General features: G+C 38.0%; 2 protein-coding genes and 1 non-coding gene across 4 annotated transcripts; 2 read left to right on the forward strand and 1 right to left on the reverse strand.

The window, feature by feature from the left end:
- Positions 1 to 2,674: 2,674 nt before the first annotated feature.
- Mak16 (MAK16 homolog) lies at positions 2,675 to 10,575 on the forward strand. The gene is made up of 10 exons (XM_046453280.2): positions 2,675 to 2,783; positions 4,980 to 5,029; positions 5,121 to 5,230; positions 5,333 to 5,397; positions 5,590 to 5,741; positions 6,437 to 6,491; positions 7,872 to 7,946; positions 8,943 to 9,059; positions 9,878 to 9,943; positions 10,077 to 10,575. Exons 1-10 carry the CDS (start codon positions 2,769 to 2,771, stop codon positions 10,272 to 10,274), a joined length of 903 nt encoding a protein of 300 aa, XP_046309236.1. The 5' UTR covers positions 2,675 to 2,768; the 3' UTR covers positions 10,275 to 10,575.
- Positions 8,833 to 17,847, reverse strand: Tti2 (TELO2 interacting protein 2). Of its 2 annotated transcripts, XM_046453278.2 has the most exons (8): positions 17,725 to 17,847; positions 16,729 to 17,440; positions 14,962 to 15,148; positions 14,278 to 14,370; positions 12,689 to 12,876; positions 12,467 to 12,610; positions 12,116 to 12,278; positions 8,833 to 10,888 (listed from the first exon to the last, which is right to left on the reverse strand). In XM_046453278.2, exons 2-8 carry the CDS (start codon positions 17,370 to 17,372, stop codon positions 10,784 to 10,786), a joined length of 1,524 nt encoding a protein of 507 aa, XP_046309234.1. In that variant the 5' UTR covers positions 17,373 to 17,440; positions 17,725 to 17,847; the 3' UTR covers positions 8,833 to 10,783. The 2 variants fall into 2 exon arrangements, with proteins under 2 accessions (XP_046309234.1, XP_046309235.1); XM_046453279.2 differs by having other exon boundaries at positions 12,116 to 12,266; positions 16,729 to 17,785.
- A 271-nt stretch (positions 17,848 to 18,118) lies between these two features.
- On the forward strand, positions 18,119 to 18,220 carry LOC124098487 (small nucleolar RNA U13). Its single transcript, XR_006853575.1, has one exon. It is a non-coding gene; the product is annotated as a small nucleolar RNA U13 (small nucleolar RNA).
- The last annotated feature ends 4,167 nt before the right edge of the window (positions 18,221 to 22,387 follow it).

The following is a 22,387-nucleotide window of genomic DNA, read 5'->3' on the forward strand; positions in this document are numbered from 1 at the left end:
CTTTGCATGTACCTGTACTTCACTTTGTTTATGCTGAATAATATTTCATTGTATGACTATAACATATTTTGGGTTTCCATTCATCAGTTGATGGATGTTGGGATGTTTTCACTCTTTGACTATTCTGAATACTGCTACCATGAAGAGTCATGAATAAGTGTTTACACAGATATGTTTTTATTGCTTTTAGGTATGTATCTAGGAATGGAACTCCTAGGTTGCATGGTAACTATGTTTTAACACTCAAACTGTGTTCCAAAGTGGCTGATGTGCCTATTTACACTTCTGCCAGCAAACTATATGAATGTTCCAATTCCTCTACATTCTCACCAGCCCTTTTATTATCTAACTTGCTCTAGCCATCCTAGTAGATGTGAAGTAGTGTACTATGGTTTTGATTTGGACTTCCCTGATGACTAATGGTGTTAAGAATCTTTTCATGTGCTTACTGGTCACTCATGTATTTTGTTTCTGAAGAAATGTTTGTTCAGATTCTTTGCCTGATTTTTCACTAGGTTGTCTTTTTGAATGTTTAAAATTTAACTATCTATTCTAAATACTAGTTTCTTATCAGATGCAGGATTTGTAAAAATGTTCTATATATTATCTCTTCCCTTAATTTAATTTCTTAATGTATTTCTATGAAATACATAATATTTTCATTATGATAATATCTAGTCTTTTTTGATATTGTTGTTTGTGCTTTACATGTCGTATCTAAGAAATCATTGCCTAATCCAAGATCATGAAGATTTAAGTTTTCTTTCTTTCTTCTTTTTTTTTTTTTTTTTTTTTTTTTGCTACTAGAGGTTGAATCCAAGGGCACTTAACCACAGAGATACATCCTCAACCCTTTTTATTTTTTATTTTGAGACAAGGTCTCACTAACTTGCTTAGGGCCTTGGTAAATTGCTGAGGCTGTCTTTGAACTTGTGATACTCCTGCTTCAGCCTTCCATGCCACTGGGATTATAGGGTTGCACCAACATGCTTCACTTCTACCTAAGTTTTCTATTAAGAGTTTGGGCTCTTATACATAGATCTTTGTTACATTTTTAATTCATTTTATTTTTTCTAGTTTCTTGATTTTATGAATAAAGCTGCTCTAAACATTTGTGTACAGATTTGTTTCCTTTCTCCTGTCTTCCTGTGGATTTCTTAAATATTCTTTTAATTTTATCTATTGTATTTTTTTACTATATCTTATATATCCTTTATTAACTACCTGACATTACATTATACAATATAGTTTATTTGACAAGTCTCTGAATGCCCATTACTAAGTAAGCTTCTTTAGGGCACAGAGCTTTTTTTTTTTCCCCCTTAGTAGCTATCTCCCCAGCTCCTAGAACTATATCTAGCATATAGCAGGTTCTCCAAAATTACTTGATGAATTACTTAAAGGGTTTTGTTTAGAAAGAGTGAGGATGAAAAAAAAATTTGACAGCTCGCTTTGTAGCTATAACCTATATTCATATATTATTTGTAATTATTTTTTAAAAACATTTCTCATTTGAAGGATGGTTCTCCTTTTTGCATTTTGATTTGAAATTTTTCCTTTTTAGGGGAAAGAGCCATCTCTAAGACGTGGTAACAAGTCTAGAGTATTCACAGGCAACCTATTAATGTGTGTGTGTGTGGGGGGGGGGAGTTGTATTAAGTCAAACTGAAAAGTGCACCACTTCCTCTCCTTAATGCAACTTGCAAAGTGTGGTGTGTACAGGTGGTGGGTTCTTCCAAGCTGTTTTAAATTTTTTACTAGCATAAAAAGGTGTGTGTGCGTATAACAGGACTTTCCTCTAGGTCTCCAAACCAGCCTTGTACAGGACAATAGTGTAGTGAAAACAATCACAATTACTTTATAAAGCAATTTAAACTATGTATTTAACATACCTCTAGTTCTTACATATCCCCATTTTTCAAATGAGGCAAGAGTTTGATAAAAATTAAGTGACTTGCCTAAAGATAATTAGTAAATGGCCATAGTTTTTATAACTTAAATTTGCCTCCAAAATTAGGGGTAAATCAATGGTTCTGAATCATGGCTTTCACCAGCCCGTAGCCAAAGTACAATACTTATTACAATTACTTATTTAATGCCTTCAAACTAAGGGCCCATCCTTATTCTGAGATTGTGCCCTTCTTATTCTTTTAGCAATGATCTTTAGTAGAAACAACCTTTCTTTTGTAGAAACAGTAATTCCTCTAGCAAAATGAAAAATTAAAATGGACTGTTAACCCTCCACATTTGTTTCTGAAATATGATCTGACATATGAATTTCCGAGAGTGAGAAACACAGGGGCTTAGGTTAAAAAGGACAGAGGCTAATTTGGATTTCGAGCTCCCAGCCTACAAAGGAGCGCAAAAGGAACAATCCTGCCCCTCACGGCGCCAAGGTCCGCGGGCGCGGGCGCGGACGCGGGCGCGGCTCTCCAGAGCTCTACACTGGGCCGAACTAAGCAGAGAGGGAACTTCAGTCTGATGCTGGAGCAACAGGAGATAACCCGGCGATTCTCGACCACGCTGCCTACACGACTTCCCAGCGGCGCGGGACCCCACAGTAAACACAAGTCAGTGCGCGTGCGCGCTGATGTCCTTGCGCTTGAAGGCACACAGGAGGCACGACAGTTAGATCGCCAGGGGGCGCCGTGTGGCTTCGAGAAGTCCAGTTTCTCGCGAGACGTGAGGCTAGGCTTTCCGGAAGTGACTGCCCGGAGGAGCCGGGTTCTTCTTGGAAGCATGCGCTACTTGCTTGAACAGCCGAGACCATGCAGTCAGATGATGTGAGTTTTCTCCTGTTGCTCCCGGGATTTATGCAGTGCTTTTCGCACATTCTTAGGGATCAGAAACCGCATACTCAGCTGATTTGTTTGCCTCTTGCGGTTCCTGACGAGAGGTTTCTAGAACCCTGATTATCGAAAGTGTTTTTGCACGCGTGTCTACGCGAGATCTCCAGCTCGCTGCGCACGTTCCGTTAAGAGGCCAGGACACTACCCCTCAGACCACGGGGTCAACTTAACCATTTCCTAGTGCCTAGCGTTAAGGACTTTGTGCCATGCTATCAGCTGTATTGTTCCTGGGACTTGGGAGGGCGGGAGAAAAAGGTTTATGGCGAAGTTTAGACTCCAAATTTAGGGATCCTGCTCATCCCGGTGCAAGTTACTTTTCAGTCTGCTTTTCCTGTGTTATTATTATTTTTTTTTTTTACATCTGCTCTGTCTGCTTATGTCAGGATTTCAGAAGCATCCTAGGTTGATTCATTTAGCTGTTGGTAAACATACTTTCAGTATTTTTTCAACAATGTGCCGGGCATGGTGGTAATTACTCGGGTTTGTTAACAGAAACCCCTGCTGTTTTGGAGCACTCTGGTGAGGGAGAAAGTAAACAGGTGAACAAATAAAACAATAGTACTGTGAAAGAAAGATGAGTAATAAATGAAGTAGAGTGTAATTAGGAGACACTACTTCAGATGGGGCTGGTCATGGAAGGTTTCTCTTGAGACCTATAATATGAAAATGAGACAACCACTGAGCATTGAAGAAAACAGTAGAGGTACAGTAAAGCGTTCCAGAAAACATAAAGGTACAACGATCTGAAGATGGGAGAGAAAGAATATAAAGGACACTCCTATAACTTGTTATAGGAATCAAGAGGATGAGAAGTAGGTATACTTGTTGAGGCAAGATGATGCAGTCTTATAGGAAATGTTCTTAGGGCTTTTAGTGGGTGATGATATCAGCTATACCCTTGTGAAAGATTCTCCCCTTGCTGTTTGTGTGAAGGACTTCTGAGGAGAGGGAATGAAAGCAAGGAGACTAGGGTAGTAAGTGTGGAGATGAAAAGAAATGGATGAACTTTAGGTTTGTTCTTTAGGTAAGTAACAAGACATGATGATGAATTCAGCGAACAAATGGGACAAATTAGGGGATTTTGATTTAAACAAATCGTTTATTCGTGATTTTATTTATTAAAATGGGGGAAGACTAGAGAAGCAGTGCCATATTCTTTAGAGGGGTGTGGAACTCAGATCTTTATTTGAATATGTTAATAGTTATGATGTCTTTTAGACATTGAAATTGAAGTGTCAAGTGGGCAGCTGGATGCAAAGACAAAAGTAGTCCTCAGGAAAGAAGCCTTAATTGGGAGATGGCAATTTTGGAGTCATTGTTTTAGAGATGATATTGAAGTCACAAGCATGACTTTCCTGCTTGTCCAGTTTCATTTCCTATAAAATTCTCAAAATGTGTTCTATTCTTTGACCTTTCTTCAACTACTTTAAAGCTTTTTCTCAGTTCCTTAAGGCAGCTCTCTCAAAGGTTCTTACACTATCATACACTTCTGTGTGGCTCTTAGATTGATTGCTACTTTGTGATGCTTTGTTACATATTTTCCCCCTAACTAGATAGATAAAACTCTTCTCTGTGCCTTCTTTTCATTCCTTACAGAGTGTCAGGACTTGGAGCCTTAAATATATAAGAAATGCTGAGTGAATAACAGGAACATCAGCCAGTGAAGGATAGCAATAGATAATTTTCCTTGCCCTCAGTGAGATAAAGTTGTGGTATATAAATCCCGAAATAGTATTGTGCAACCTTTTATAATGGAAAGTGAACATATATGTAAAAAAGCAAAGTTACGAAGTACATATAATATGATCTCATTTTTGCTTAAAATGTACACACAGGTACACTGTAGTTGGTGCCACACAAATTCTGGAAAAACAGAATACTAATGAAATTTTATCTCTGGGTAGTCACATTATGATTATTGCTAATTTGTATTCATTTTTTTTTTTTCTACAGGAATCTGTAAAGAATTTGTGTAAAGAAAACAAGTTAGGCTTTCTTAAAAACCATTTCTTCCATTCCTTAAAGACTTCTTTCCTTAGTAAAGCATACCTTGATGTGTAGCATTGTCTTTTTTAATTAATATAGCATCTGTTGGGCCACCTGAAGGGTATTTTTACTTCTGTCTTGCAGGTTATCTGGGATACACTAGGAAACCGGCAATTTTGTTCCTTCAAAATAAGGTAAGACTGTATTTGCAACCTGGACTAAAATTCTTTTAGTTGCCCTGTTGGTAACCATTTTATAATCTATGTTTATTTCCTCCTATTCTAGAACCAAGACTCAGGGCTTTTGCAGAAATGAATACAGCCTAACTGGACTATGTAATCGATCATCCTGTCCCCTGGCAAATAGTCAATATGCTACTATCAAAGAAGAGAAAGGTAATTCCTTCTTAACTTCTATAAGAACTACTAAACATCCTTTTAAAAGGATGTTCCTCAATCTCTCTGAAGTAATATTAAAGATTTTTTTTTATCCTTCAGGACAGTGCTACTTGTATATGAAAGTTATAGAACGAGCAGCTTTTCCTAGGCGTCTCTGGGAACGGGTAAGACTCACAAAGAAACTGTAGTGACTATTAAATCAAGAGCAAAAATGCCACATGACTTTTCTCTCTTCCTTGACCATCTCTAGATTAAACTTCTGAAGCCATTCCCACTAAGATTTTTAATGGTGGTGTTGATGGTGAAATCTTAATCATTTGCCCTTGCTCCTCAAGCTTCCTTTTTCTGTTTGGTAGGTTCGGCTTCATAAAAACTATGAGAAAGCACTGGAACAAATAGATGAAAACCTAATTTACTGGCCCCGCTTCATTCGACACAAATGTAAGCAGAGATTTACCAAGATAACCCAGTACCTAATTCGAATTAGAAAACTTACACTGAAGCGACAGTAAGTATTTGTATGTTTGTTTATTTTGAAACCTTCTTTACATAGAGCATGTTATTAATCTGAGATTGTTAAACTGCTAATAATGCTTTCTATTAAATTCAGCTTTGTATAATCTTGTATGATACCCTAAGAAGAAATTTTAAAGGTGTGTCTTTTGATTTGCAGGATTTTTAAAACAAGAGTATAACTTTTATTATCTCCCCACTCCTTGCCTGAAAATATACTTCAAAATTTTTTCTTTTATAATTCCCTGAGGAAATCTTAACATTAGGGATTTGAAAATTGTCTAAAACATGATAAACAGGAATGTAAGACTTTTACTTTCTAAAAGTGTTAGACCCTGATGTTTTTTTCATTGTCATGTGCAGAGAATGTTAAAGATGATATTAATCTTCTACAGGAAATTCCTATTTATTAGTTCACTGAAACATTAATCTTTTTTTTTTTTTTTTGAAACATTAATCTTAGTATAGCAAATGCCCTCAGAAACCTCAGGATGTCTAAAGCAAACAAAAACACCTATGTTAAAATATATTTTAAAATAGCTGGTTTATTATAGCATGGAAATTTTTAAGTAGTATATTTTGCTGTATTGAGCTGAGCCTTATAAAACCAATTCCAATCCTTTTATCTTTTAAAAGCAACACAAAGCACATGAATCTGGATTTTCTGATAAAGTGTTTTATTTCTCCTAGGAGAAAACTGGTTCCTTTGAGTAAGAAGGTAGAGCGTAGGGAGAAAAGAAGAGAGGTAACGTAACTTACTTTTCACACTCATAGCTTTTGTATTTTCATTGTGGTAGCGGTAGTAAGCAAGGTACATGAGAAAGATTCAGTTACTGTTTTTCATGTAAACTGTTCAGCCCTGGATAATGGCGCACTAATCAATAGCAATATTAGTTGCCTATGACAGCTGAGTTTTTTGTATTTTAGGATTATGTATTTTTAGGTTAAAATATGGATGCTTTAGGGATGTGTATAGTGGAAACAATGTCTTAAGAGATTAAATAGACAAAAACAATGTCTTAATACAGATTCATAACTCCTTAAACTCTTGAAGTCAGATGTTTTAAGAATTCAGAATTCTGATGTTGCTTTGCTTATATATGATGTTATCTTCAGCAGAATTTGAGCATTATCTTTAAATAGCCAGATGTCTGGTCTGGGTGTATTTGATTGATAAATTGAATTTTCTGCAGTTTAAAATTGCTGGTAAAGAATTGGAAACTCTGCTTTGATCATAGATTATTTACTTGGTAAATTGGGCAATTTTGTTACTAAAGTGATGAATAGTAACATTATTGTATCCTGGAACATGTGCACTAGTCAGAAATCTCCAACCTTTGTTCAGAACAGTATACCTGTCCACCTCCTAAAATTACCTTATGCTTCAAGACCTAGGAATCTACTATTCCTGACCAGTTCAAATTTTCAGTCCTTCTTGGTATTTGCTTTGCTTACCTCCCTTTTACCTATCCTTTTAAGAAATAGCTTTATTAATCTTTTGATGCTTTTGTTCCCATGAATAACATATAAAGTTCTGTATCTCAAATATATCACATCATTGGTCTCCAAACTTTTTGATGGGTCCATCAATTAAAGTTTTTTGAATGTGCTGGGCATGGTGGTGCTTGCCTATAATAATAATAATAATAATAATAATAATTTCATCCTGAAACTCATTATTGAAGTGTTGCCTTTAAATTGTTTTTTATGAACTGTACTTAAGTTTTTCTGCTGGATTACTACTACTGACAGCCATTAGAGGAAGAGTTTTTTTTGGTTCTGTCACATGGAATCTAAGATGGTTTTAGAAAGTAGAATTAGGTGAAGGTCTCTATTTCCTTTTCTCAGCCTTTATAAAGTTTGACTTTAGGGATGATAATTTTATGATTCTTATGTAGACATAGTGATCTGTCAAAAGCTTTGTTAGAATTAAATTTATAATGCTACTTTTAAAACCATGGGAATTTTTAAATTGAAAAGTTCCCAAGAAAGCTTGAGAGGGAATGAAGAAATCTATTTGGCTAGAGGCAAAAGCCTCAATAATAGGATGAAATGGGAAATTTCTGTTTCTGCAGGCTGAAAAAATGAGTACTAATGAAGTAAATGGGTTTTCTCTCTTTTATAGGAAAAGGCATTAATAGCTGCTCAGCTGGACAACGCCATTGAGAAGGAATTACTGGAGAGACTGAAACAAGATACGGTGAGAAAGCTTGTAACTTTGGGGTACAAGTTTATTTATTTATCTATTTATTTAATTTTGGTACTGGGGATTGAACCCAGGAGCACTCAACCACTGAGCCATATCCCCAGCCCTATTTTTTTGTATTTTAGTTAGAGACAGTGTCTCACTGAGTAGCTTAGTTAGGACCTTGCTTTTGCTGAAGCTCGCTTTGAACTCACAATCCTCCTGCCTCAGCCTCATGAGCTGCTGGGGTTACAGGCATGCACCACCATGCCCAGCACAAGTTTTATTTTTTAAGCAATAGTATCATGCTAGAAAATATAGGGAAATGTATTTTATTTAAAGAATACTGGAAAGCTCTCTGCTCTGATTTTTATTTAAATTCACATAGACCTGGTTTCATTCCCAAACACAACAGTTCTAGATCTCTGTGTAAAAACCTTGGGATGCTCCATTTACCTATTAATCTAGTCTAAAGATTTTTATAAATTTCTTTAAAAAAAAACTGTTATTTGTGTAGACAACTTAAAATATGCTTTTGCTTTACTATTTACCTTTGTCAGCAAAATTACATTTGTTTTTAATGCTTGGGTTTTATAAATTTCTAAAGTTTAAATGTCCTGGTTCCATGCATGCTCCATAGAAGCTACCCATTTGGTGTTAACTACTGATGTCTTAAAGTCAAAAACAGGACAGGTGTGGCACACACCTATAAGCCCAGCTACTTGGGAGGCTTATGCAGTAGTACTACAAATTCAAACCCAGTTGGGCAACTCAGCAAGACCCTATGTCAAAAAAAATAAAAGGGCTGGGGATGTAGCTCAGTGGTGGAGTGCCCTGGGTTCAATGCCCACTACTGGGGGTGGGGGGAATGTCAAAAAGAAGGCATCAGAAAAACTACTCATCAAATTAAGTATTCTCATTTAATCCCTGAGGAAGAGATATGTTTGTAGGACAGTAGAATTTCAAGTGAAATACCCAAATGTAGTTAAAGGCAATTTGTTTGTTCTTCAGTATGGCGACATCTACAACTTCCCCATTCATGCGTTCGACAAGGCTCTGGAACAACAGGAGACAGAAAGTGACTCTTCAGATACTGAGGAAAAAGATGACGAAGAAGATGAAGAAGAAGTAAGTCTTGTTTGTTTTTGTTGTTGGTACTGGAATTGAACCCAGGGCTGCTTTACCACCAAGCTACATTCCCTAGCTTTTATTTTTTGAGGTAGTACCTAGCTAAGCTGCTGAAGCTGACCTTGAACTCAAAATCCTTCTGCCTTGGCCTCCCAAGTTTCTGGGATTACATACATATACCACTGCAATGGCTTGTTTTTGTTTTGACAAGCACTAACATTTAGAAACAGATACATTTTTATGTAATTCTTACATCTTTTATTTATTTATTTTTGTGGTGGTGGGGAACAAATTCAGGGCCTTATACATGCTAGGCAAGCACTCTACAACTAGCTATACCCTTGGTCCCTATTTTTTGTAATTAAGAGAGAGAATATTATCTTAAGCCCCTTAACCAAAAATGATCTAGTTACCTTTTCTCTGTCACAAGATTTGCTTTGTCCTCCACCTCAGCCAACAAACTCTTTATAAATTAACAATTTTAGTTTTACTTAATGAAGATATTTCGCCTCTAATAATTTAAATATATATAAATCTATTTTAAATATATAAATTTAATATATATAATATGTTAAATAATACAACAATATATAAAATATATAAATTTAAAAATTTAAATATATAAATCTAAAAATTTAAATCAGGCGTGGGAATTATCTGATGTCTCTAAAATTTAGGAGCACTAAACATGGGAATAACTAAATTTTGATTGGCTTATACCAAAGAATCATGTTCTTATTTAGCAAAGAGTTTTTACTATATGTCTAAACTGGATCTTTGTTATGTATTCTGGACCCAAACATTATGTTTTATTTTAGGATGTGGGCAAAAGAGAATTTGTGGAAGATGAGGAAGTGGATGAGAGTGATCTAAGTGATTTTGAGGTGAGCTCTGGGGGTAAAAGATTGTCTTTTGGCCTGTGGCAAAAGAATAGTTTCTGAACATAAACAAAAGCAAATAAACACTCTATTTGTTCTAAACTAGCATTTTTCCTTTGATCTTTTCTCTCCATATTAGGATATGGATAAGCTGGAAGTCAGTGGTGATGAAGACCAGGAAGATAAATCCTCCAGTGAAGAGGAAGAAGACAAGACTATTAATGCAAAGCACAAAGGCAAAACACCTTTGAAAGGACCTTTCAGGAGGAAACGAGCCTATGTAGAGATAGAGTATGAACAAGAGACAGAGCCCATGGCCAAGACCAAAACCACATGATTTTCCTTCATTTTTAACCAGGACTGAACATTTTGAACTTTTTTTTAATCTTAAACATACATAAACCTCCAGTTTTTGCTCTTTTATGTACTATTTCACACAATACTTATGTTCTTAATATTTATGCCACTTCAGTGGGGCAAGAAATCTGGAGTAAGTGGAAGAAATCTGTAAGTTGTGAAGAGTATTTTTATACCATATGTGTTGGCAATCACAGCTTGAGCCCAAGAAGCTTAACAGATGAGTCCCTGAAGGTGGAATGAAATTGTGGGTGTAAATATTTATAAATTTTAGCACTAAATTCCTTAGTGTCCTTTTTTCTTTCTCCCAAACTTTATATAGAATGTCAGGTCTTCAATGTCTTCTTTTTCTCCTTTCCCTATTCCTATGGGGTAAAAGAAAGAAAAAAGTTCCTATTTTTCAATGTTTAGTGTAATAATACCTTTTCCCACAACTCCATTCATACAATCTGGAATGGAAAGAAAATTCTTTCCTTTTAATGAGCACTCTTAAGTTCCATGGTAGGGATTGCCTTCAGGAACCTGTTGCACTTTTCTGATACAGCTCACCACCGTTCTGTCTTCACAGCTTAGGAGAATTTTGGCCAAGAGACCCTGAAACATGAAACCAAACAAACATGGACTTTTTTGAATTGTTACTTTTTCCCCTTTACTTTCATTCTTCTTCTCTAGAAAATACTCAAAGAAGAAAAGAATGGATAACTCTAGAGGGCAGTTCACCAATCAGAATAGATTACTTCAAAAACCATTAACAAGCCAGGCACAGTGGTGCATGCCCATAATCCCAGCAGCTCAGGAGGATCATGAGTTTAAAGCCAGCCTCAGCAATTTAGCAAGACCCTAAGCAACTGAGTGAGACCCCATCTCTAAATACAAAGAAAGGCTGGGGATGTGGCTCAGTGATCAAGCACCCCTGGGTTCAATACCCAGTACCAAAAAACCAAACTGAAACAAAACATTAACTTGTTTATTCCAGTGTCCTGTTGGTTCAAGAGGCAGCAGTTTAATTCTAACCATGGCAAATTAATCTGGATTTAGAACTCAATACTTGAAACTGCCCAAGGTTAAGAGCTAAAATGAAATAGTTTGGTTTGTTGTTTTATTTGTTCATTCACACTCTCAAATATTTCTGAGATATGAATTTCTTTTCATGCTACCTTTAGGCTTTCAATTGAAGATTTCTAAATGGAGTAAAAAATGAGACAGTCTATTAAGTCTGTTAAATACATATAAATGCACAGATAGCTAGTATAAGCTGTGACTTTGAGTAGTTAACTTTTGTGGAATATACGACCAAAAAGAATTCCTATATGGATAAATAAAACTATGGGAAAACATCCACCTAAAATGGTTACCTACCCCAAAACAGGAACATTTCTGATAGCTAAGTTATTTAATATTAAACTCATTACTTCTTTTAATTCAAAAGACTAGAACAGAACTTAAATTTTACAAACTCTTGATCATAATGCTTTTGCCCGTACTCTCTTGTCCGTAATTCAGACCTCTGATCCTCTTGCCTTTTGCTCTAAGCAGTTCTGAATAGCTTTAAAATGAGGGTCTGGGGATATAGCTCATTAATAAGAATAATGTTTATTAGCATGTGCTTCAAAGGCTGCCTGGGGGAAAGTGTACTACCTTGGGATTAATTCCCATCATTAGAAAAAAAGAAAAAGTACTGAACAAACTGTTGAAGACTAGAGGGCTTAGAGATGGGAATATAAAACCCTCTGGGCTTGGTGAGGCACATAAATAGTAAATTATCACAGGAATTACATATAAATAATAAGGGCCAACTAAAACCAAATTGTACACTCTTACCTTTACTTGTCCTTGAGAACAGTGATCTAAGAGAATCAGGCAGTCTGTGGCCTCCTGTAGCAAGGTGTTCTTAACAGGCTCAGGTGTAAGTGTTGGGTCCCTTGCTACATCACATATAAGTTTCAAGATAGCCTTCAGTAAGACCACAAGTCTGCAAGAAATTCTGCAGTCAGAAAGAAAAGACTGTTCACATTCTAAAAGACCATTAACATCAAAACAGAACCAATGATCAGACTTCAAATTTTTGTTATGCATGTCCCTAATACTTTGCACTGAATTACAGAAGTTAAAAAGAGAAAATTGGCCGAGTTTTGCCCCTTTTTAGCACAGCTGTCTGCTTAGAAGTTATACCTTGGCCAAGTATACTGCATGAGAAGTTTTAGGGTTTCTAATATCTTCAATCTAGCCTCCTCTTCTGGTCCGTCATAAACCTCCAGATAACTAATGATGACCTGCTCCAGCCTCTTCAAGTGCCGGACAGTTAGGATCCCCAACCTAAAAATAGAAGAGAAAATGTGATGCCAAAGAGTTGAATTTGGGATGTATGGCTAGACCAGCAACCCAGATACTTGCCTCTTCACAAAAGCTGGTAGGTTTCTTGCATAAGTCCTACGTAAGAGAAGGCGATGCTCAGGTTCCATATGGGTTAGGATCAGCCGCAGTACCTCATCACAGTGTGTGGTGGTGCGAGCTCCATCTCCCTTCCAGTGCATGGTTTTCTCCAGGATGGGGAATAAATCCAGGAGACACAGGAGCACAGCCTAAAAGGAATAAATGGAAAGAAACTATAGTTCATCCGTTTGCATTCACAACACTCTTGATTTTTCTAAGAACTTCATTAATCTACTGTCTTTGGGTTCCATGTCATAGCAATTCTAAGATACCAAAGTAATTAATATATTGGATGCAAATTATTTAACACCGTCTTCACATCCTTCATCTCCATTTTTCCTAAGGATTGTTCCTTACTAGTTTGTGAAATGGGAATACTGGCAGAGCTGGGATGTTTATCCAGACTTTAGGAATTTAAGTCTATTGTCACTAAGTAAAAGTGACTTAGTGATAACTTCATATTTACATGTACTATCAATAAATCCACTTCCACACAGAATCTAAGATAGTCCAAATTAGTATCACATTTGATCACCCTATCTGAAGTTACAGTATCCAGACCCTCCCCTTTTAGTTCTCCTGGGATGCTTGGTTATTCTTAGTGTTTTGCATTTTCAAAAGTCTCTTCTTCACCATCTTAAAAGCCATAAATATACTCTTACCTGTTAGTATGTGGAGTGTCAATAACTCCAAATACTAATTTAAATATAAAAGTAAAAAAAATAAAGAGAAAAAAAAGATGCTGGAGGAGGAGGTAGACAAGACATTTAAAAAGATCAAAGATTAGAGGTATAATTCTGGAAGAGTGCTGCCCAACATGTACAGGGATCTGGGTTCCATCCCCCCCCGACACACACACAAACCTGTAATTTTATAGATTTGTTTCTTCTGTCTTCAGAATATTCTCCCTCCTATGAAACTTCTATTCATCCTCATAAGCAAATATCACTTGCTTCCCAAAGCCTTCTAAAATCATCCCTAACACCACCCCAACCTGGTTAGTTGCCTGTTGCTAGACATCTGCTGCATTTTACACAAACCTAATATAGTTATCACTCATATTGCACATGTGTTCAGATATGTGAATACATAATCAATTACCTTACTATCCCTCCAAAGGATTTCTTAAAGCCTACCTAATTCATTTATCTCTGAATCTTACAATAGTTACTGGCACATAATGGGTATCAGTGACTACTGGATGAAAAAATAAATGACACTAAATATTTACATATAATGAGTTTCAAGTGCATATGTTGATATAAGGCAAGAAAGAAGGAAGAACATTAAAATTAATAAAAAAGAACTTTTTCAGACATTTAGCTGCCGATAAGTGATACATAACTGACCAACGTGAAGGCAAACCACTGGTTTTTCTTTGAAGACTCAGGTGTGGATGCCTGTCTAATGTTGAGCTATTTTTTAGGCAACAGATTTTATTTATCATCGTTACTTTATAAGAGAGGAACAGGTCTCTCAACTACTCAGTACTTACATAGTGCAATCTTCTACTCAATTTTGGAGAACTCAAACAGTTGAATAAACCTTACCTGAATGAGGTTGTGTTCTGGCATGTACAGGTGGTTGAAAATGGCATGGTATATGACCTGGGCTCTGTTAAACTGGAGCAAATCAGCAGCTGGCTGCAATCAGACAAGTTATCCAATTAAAAGTTTTCCAAGACTGGCAAAATGTTGGTAATTCTCCAAATTAGATTATGGGTACATGGAGGCTAATTATATCAGTCTATTTCTGCATATATTTTAAAAGCTCTACAATACAAAATTTTTAAGTTTCCTTCAATACTAGCTTGCACATTTGGGTACAATCCCTTTCAGGTTCAGTTTTTTTCCCTTGTTCGAAGTCAACTGTTAATCACTCAAGGTCTAGTTATTCAGTATGATAATGATCCATCCTTCCTGTTTCTACTATAACTATCCTTTTTGCTTTTTTTTTAAAAACTCAGGACCTCATGCATGCTATGAACACACTCTAACACTGAGCTATACTCCTGATTTTTTGGTTGTCCTTTTTAAATTAAACCATGAAACACATCAGGTTGGCAGAGGAGAAATTTAAGAAGAAAAATAAATAAGTGAATTTAATGACTTAATGACTTAAGCTAGTGAATGAACATAAGTGAAAATAATAGCTATATATGATGACTTAAGAATGGTCATGAATAACTAACTCAGTCTGTCCCATCAACACAGGTGACAGCAGAAATTGCTTACCACATTAAGCACAATGTGATGAAGGCAGCGTACACCCAGGATTTTGTTCTCAGTTTGATAATCATCTGAGATGAGCAATGATGGGGGAAGTATCCTTTCTAGGTGTTGGTATAGCCAGGGTCGAGTGACCTGTTGCAGAATCCATGAGAAAACATGTTTGGCAGCAGGGTTATTTTTCCAGGTTTCCCTAAATGCATACATGAAACAACATAAAGTGATGTGATGTTAATTAGCAATATAATTAACCAGTTCAAACTGAACAGAGTATTTTTTATTCTTGAAAAAATACACCTCACATAGGATAAGTCTTGGTTTTATAACACTTATTTTATGATTTGAGTTAAAATAATTTCCATAATTGGGCTGGGGATATAGCTCAGTTGGTAGAGTACTTGCCTCACATGCACAAGGCCCTGGGTTCAATCCTCAGCACCACACACAAAAAAAGTAATAATAATTTCCATAATCTACACTAAATATAACAATCATCAAGGGCTCTCTGTTTAAAACTTATCCAATGAGAAACAGTTATTTATAACCACAGCTATGTAAAGAATCTGAGGTGACAGTGGTGTTGGTGACTATTACAGTAAATATGTTCTGAAAAGGGAAAGAGGAATAATGGAAATGTCTTGGCATTACTATAAGGGAACAAATGAATCAATACATAAGCACCAATTTAGAGATTATAAAGTGAATTTGCACATGACTCAACTAATCCTCAAAATAACTGTTAGTATATATATTTATATTAAAAATAATGAAACAGCTGGGTTTCATTATTTTTAATATAAATAATATATATTATTTATACTAAATAATATATAAATAATCCCAGCGTCTCAGGAGGCTGAGGCAGGAGGATATCAAGTTCAAAGACCGCCTCAGACCGGTGAGGTACTAAGCAACTCAGTGAGACCCTAAATAAAATACAAAATTGGGCTGGGGATGTGGCTCAATGGTTGAGTGCCCCTAAGTTGAATCCCTGGTAAACACCTGCCATCAAGGAAACAGATTCAGAGAGGCTATCTAAACTGGTTCTACTCAGAACAATAAAAGGAAGCCCTTGGGCTGGGGTTGTGGCTTGGCGGTAGAGCGCTCACCTAGCATGCGCGAGGCCCTGGGTCTGATCCTCAACACCACATAAAAATAAGTAAATAAACAAAATAAATATTAAAAGAAGAAGCCCTTGTCCTCCATGTTCCTGGTAAAAATGACAGTTTATGGTATTTTTTTGTCATCACTTCAGTGCTACAAATACTTCCAAAGTATCAAGTGAAAAAAAGAGTCATTATTTTTTCATTCCAAATACTACTTCTCTATCTAAAACCTAGTGATGAGTTTAAAGATCCCCAAATTGAAATTCAAACTTTTGTTTTTGTGGTGCTGGGGAATCAAACCCAAGTCCTGCCTCATGTTAGGCATGTGCTCTACACTCTCAACCCCTCAAATCATAAGTTTTTAAAATCCTCTCCAAATCCCTATCTTCACCTAGGTTAAGAAACATAATTCCAGATCAGTGGGACAGGATTTCCAATTTTTCAAGGCAAATATCTAGTGCCAGAAAGAACATTGTAAAATCAAGCCTGAAAACCTTGGTTTTAATCTCATATTTACTACTATCTAGTGCATTTTTAACAAGTCAGTTTTAAGAGATCTACTATTACAACATCTTTATTTTCCTGATGAATAAACTTGGGTTCTTTGAGCTCTAACCTTCCACTACATTAGGTTGAAGCTCATGTGGCAAAGGGAAGGAGTACTCACTTATTCAAATCGGGTTTGAGTAGCCCCATTACCACAATAAATTTCCCTTTCTCATCTTCATTTTCTCCGCATAAGAATCCTGCCTCAGAACTGCATCCAGTAACTCGAAGTAGTAAGGAGAGCACCTCTCCAGCAACCTCCTGAGATTTTGGGCTGGTCCATGGTTTCTCCAAGCAGTGTGTGATAGCAAAAATATAGATGGGTCCTGCCAAGTGACGTAGGCCTGTCTCCCATGCAGGGCAGTCAAGAGAATTCTTGGCAGTCTCGACTTTCCCCAACAGTATAAGAAAGAGTAACCCAACTTCTGCTGCTTTCTCATCTACTTCAGAGTGACTATCACTTCCACCTTCCTCTTCTTTGTATGGGGCTGCGTACTTTCCCAGAGCTTTTGCCACCTGCCCGAGTATTTCAGGTATTCCACGGTGCGGTTCGCCACTCTCCTCAAATAATCTGTTACACTCTGTGGCTTCTATTAGAGCACAGAGGTCTTTAAGAGCGACATCTCTTGAGTTGCTTTGTCGTGCCTCCTGGCCGGTAAGGCGGTGCAAAATCTTGGAGAAATTCTGTTCGAGGGCAGAGGGAGACCACTCGCCAGGCAAGGAAGAGCCTTCCCGCGGTGTTTCCTTCGCGCTCTCAAGCTCCATTCCTCCGGCTGCAGCAGTAAAGATCTGGTCTCCGTTGGAGCACGAAGCTAGAGGCTGGATAGGACCCACTAAAGAGGGGAGAGATGACTCGGAAGCTGGAATTATGCCAAAGGACAGTTAACTATATTCAAATAAAAGGGCGAGACGTCTGGGAGCAGGGTGACAAGTTTGATCGGGTTAATAAAGTGCAAGGGAAATGCGCCTTGCTGGTAAAAAGTCTCAGACTTGTAACTGGGAAGTGGAGAAACTACTCTTTCTGAAGACACCCCACTTCCCCTCCATTTTTTCTTTTTCTTTTTTTTAAGAAAGAACCTGGTGAGCTGAGACACGAACACAATAAGAATGCGAATACCTGCCGGGTATCCCACACACCATCTGTCTCTGGCAGTATCCGGCACCACCAAACCTCGTTGCCGCAAAGCACAAGGCTAACTTCCGCCGATACTGACGCAACCTTCTATTTCACGACTTACGGTCGGAAAGCCATAAAGATAGGCTAAGAAAACAGGCAGAAAAGGTGGAGCTCTAGCGAATATATTTACATATATAAGCACCCGCTCACTAATTTAGTTTCTGTTTTGTTTTGGTAAGATGGGAAAGAAAGTTGTCACAGAGTATCAGCTCTGCTTTTTGAAGTGTACAGAATTTTTTGTGTTAAAATTGGATATATGTGAAATTATCTAATCACCCTATTCGAAAAATTAGTGGCACATACTTGGGACTGCTTACCAGAAATTACGGGTCTGATCCTTCGGTTCATAAGCGTGATGATTGGGTATTCACGCTCTTGTGTGAGATGTGCCTCCCTCTAAACCTTGTTACGACATTGGCACATTACCCGTCTGACGTGAACTTAAAGGATCGTATAACTTTTTTTCACGTTTATAAGTTCGTGGAGGCATAATCTTTTGGGTTCTTATTAGCTTATAGTGTTGCCCCAGCTTGTAAAATGTATGTAGGTTTTTTTTTGTTTTTCGTTTAAGTGTAGGTGGTTATTTTTGTGTAGGTCTTATCTTTTATTGTGGATACTGTCGAACATTTCACCGAACGGAGCGCGGTCACTCCCGCACCCAGCAGTAGGTGTGGCTTTCTGCACTGTCCCTCCGGTGCGGGGGTGCGTAGCTCTGGTTCTGGGCTGCTGGCGGCGAGTAGAACGAACCCCAGAGCGACCGCAAGAGAGCGGGAAGGGCGCAGGCCTTGCAGGCTGGGGCTCCTGGAGCCAGGTCCAGGACCGCCGTCTTGGTAGAGTTTTAACCAGGCGCCTAGCATCGAGTCCTTTACCTTAGTCCATTTCCCGCCGTGCAGACCTGATTTCCCCCTCTCATTGCAGTTTCCCCGGGGGCGGAATTGCGTTCGCTTAACTTTAGTAAAGCTCCTCCTGGCCTGGTCTCCGGGCACTGTGCCCTGCCCCTTTGGGAGTTTGCCAGAGGTGTCACGGTGTCCCAGGAGTCTGAAGAAGCCAATGTCGTTTGTGCCAAGGCGTGGGCAGGAGCGGAAAAAATACGGACTTTGAGCATCAGGAGGGTCGGTAGAGACTACTGGGCCGTTTCTCGGAACGGGATCCACGGGGAGGCTCTACGCTTCTCTGCTGCCACCCAGCAGCCCTGCCTGTGGCCAGCGGCCTGTGCCACCCTGCAGCAGAGGCTTTGGGTTTTATCCCGCCTCCAGGTCCCTGAAAGTCCAGAAGAAGCCCCTTGTGGCCTCCGGATTGTGGGTGTGTGTGTTCGAGGAGTGAGCCGTGACACGTCAGTGGTTCCTTGTCCTCCTGGAGGTGGTTATGGTGCAGGGGGCTATACGACCCCCACTTGGCATGTTCTTGGTACAGGACTTGCAACTAACCAATCTACTCTGTCTTCCTGTCTGCCTTGATTTTTTTTTTCTTCCCTGTGACTTTGGGCAAAAGTTCAATATTCCAAGAACATTCTATGCATTAATTTTTTATATGTATTTTTTGTAGTTGTACACAATAACTTTTTATTTATTTTTATGTGGTGCTGAGGATCGAACCCAGGGCCTTGCACATGCGAGGCAAGCGCTCTACCGCTGAGCCATAACCCCAGCCCCTGCCTTAATTTTTTTACTGGAAAAAATGTAGTTGATGATAGTCCCTACCTGCCTCTTAGAATTGTTTTGAGAAAGCAGTTAAATACATACAAACTGCTTATAACAATGTGTGGTCAGCGGAAAGTTCGATCATATAGATGTTAGCTCTTATTGTTATACCACAATTCCCATGTTAACTCACATTTCCTCTTTCCAAGGGAATTTTGTCGTTATGACCCTCCTTCTTGGCCTTTGTCATTTGACCTTCCCTTTCTCTGACCAACTGGTGGCACTCCTGATTTTCTCAGCAATTCCAATCACTAATAAACATTTCCTCCCAAGAGGACTTACCTTTATAAAGGCCCAAGTGGAGCAAGATGCCAATCAATAGGCAGCTATTGTATCCTTCCTGTGTGGGAGCATTTCTTCCCTGTACCATGTATCCCTTGTGCTAAGTGGATCCAAGCTCACACTTGATGTGAGGAAAGTAATTGTATTGTAGACATTTCCCCCTCTACACAGAGTTTCCTGAAGCCAGTGACCATGTCTTTATCCCTAGTGCCTGGCACAATTTAGTCATGCAATAAACGTTTTTTGAACCCACATGTCCATCCACAGAGGACTGGCTGAATAGACTAAGGTACATCCACACAATTCAGCTCTGTGTGGCTGTACAGAGAAAAGAGGACCATCTCTGTGGACTGCTGTGGAACTCCAGAATATGTTGTTAAGTGAAAAGAGCACTGTGGAGGACATGTATGTTGCCTTCTTTTAAGAAAGATGGACAAATAGGAACAATGATGTGTGTATAGCCTTACACCTGAAAGCAGCAACAGTGGAGTATAAATTGCAAACTAATAAAATACTACGTATAAGAAAAAAGTGCAGGATGAAAGGAATAGGGATGGAACCTAGACTTCTCTGTATATACAGCATTTTATAGTTTTGACTTAATATCAAAAGAATCCCATAAATGTTTTGTGTAATTATTTTTTTAATTTTTTTTTTTTAGTTTTAGGTGGACACAATATCTTTATTTTATTTTTATGTGGTGCTGAGAATCGAACCCAGTGCCTCATGCATGCTAGGCAAGCACGTTACCACTTGAGCCACATCCCCAGCCCCATTGTGTAATTATTTAAAAAAGAAATTAACAGGGGCTGGGGATGTGGCTCAAGCGGTAGCGCGCTTTCCTGGCATGCGTGCGGCCTGGGTTTGATCCTCAGCACCACATACAAACAAAAATGTTGTGTCCGCCGATAACTAAAAAATAAATATTAAAAATTCTCTCTCTCTCTCTCTCCCTTTAAAAAAGAGAAATTAACAAAGCATGTTCTACAGAAAAAAATTAAAAATACATTGAGTCATCAGCATGACCACATAGAAAAGTAAGAAAATGACTTTGAAGCTTATTAATATGGCTATATTCCCTTAATGTGATATTTTCTAAGGACAAAAAAAATGGCAAAGAAATCAACTGCATTTAGAAATAGTATTATTAGAATAATGTATTGTTATTTACTATTGTATTATAAATGATTTATATATATTACCAAATAGTTAAATATGTTAATATTGTTAGAACCCAAAGTTTCCAGCTACAGACAAAAAAAGATAAAATTATCAAATAAATAAAATTTGGTGTAAACTCTATAATCTGAAATTCTAATGGGCAATGTCAGTATGAATTTATGAATTAATTGTCTTCATTCTACAAAATGCACATGTCCTAGTTGTGTCCACTGAAAAGGCCAAAAAGCAATAATAGTCCAATGACCGTTGTCCAAATTCAAAGTCTAAATGCTTTTTTTCACTACCAGGAACAAGGAATGGTTTCAGAAATGACTGAACTGGGGCAAGAGCTGTGCTGTACAAGATGAGCCTGTAGCATTTTGCTATGCCAGAAAGCAAGGTAGCTGCCAAATATTACTAAGGTTACATCGAAAGAATCCTTGAGCCAAGATAAAGGTGCACCCTTTGGCCAAAGATGGAGCAATTTAGTCATGAAAAGAATAATAATGGTCATGATTGAAACATATTAAATATATACAAATCAATGAATTGGTAATGATGTTAACAAGAACATTCCTCATCATTCACCTTTTGAGAGCCTAAGAAACCAACTTTATTTATTTATTTGTTTGTTTTTAGTATCAGGGATTTGGTTTGGTTTGGATATGAGGAGTTCCCGGCAAAGTTCCTGTGTTAATGCAGAAATGTTAGGAGGAGAAATGACTAGATTACAAGAGCTGTAACCTAATCAGTCCATCCTAGTTTGAATGGAAAAACTGGGTGGAAACTATAGGCAGGCGGGACATAACTGGAGGAGGTGGGTCACTAGGGGCATGCCCTGGAAGGGTTCATTTTCCCTGTGCCCACCCTGTCCTTCTGCTGCCAGACCCCACTGTGAGCTGAGTAGCTCCAAGCAGCCTTTGATGCTGTCTTACCTTAGGCCCAAAGAACAATTCTGGCTCTGAAACCATGAGTCAGAATAAACTTTTCCTCCTCTAGGTTGTTCTTGTTAGTTATGTTATGCCTAACATGCCCTGGAGTCCTTCCCCAATACCATAATAAACGAAAGGAAGGAAGGAAAACAAATTATATATCTGGAATGTACTTTAAAATACTCCATGGGAAGGGTCGTGATGAAGGCACGGACAAGAGACAGATGCAAGAGTATAAGTGTGTTGACGGTTGTTGAAGCCAAGTAGTGTTCATGGGTGCCATTTATATTAGTGTTTGTACTTTAGCATAATTCTGAAATTATTCATAATAAAAATTGATGTGAGGGCTGGGGATGTGGCTCAAGCGGTAGAGCGCTCGCTTGGCATGCGTGCAGCCCGGGTTCGATCCTCAGCACCACATACAAACAAAGATGTTGTGTCCACCGAAAACTAAAAAATAAATATTAAAACATTTTCTCTCTCTCCCTCTCTCTCTCTCTCTCTCTCTCTCTCTCTCTCTCTCTCTCT

Source organism: Marmota monax, unplaced genomic scaffold (assembly GCF_021218885.2).
Source record: "Marmota monax isolate L192 unplaced genomic scaffold, Marmota_monax_Labrador192_F-V1.1 WCK01_AAM20220418_F8-fsc00117, whole genome shotgun sequence".
NCBI classification, from domain to species: Eukaryota; Metazoa; Chordata; class Mammalia; order Rodentia; family Sciuridae; genus Marmota; species Marmota monax.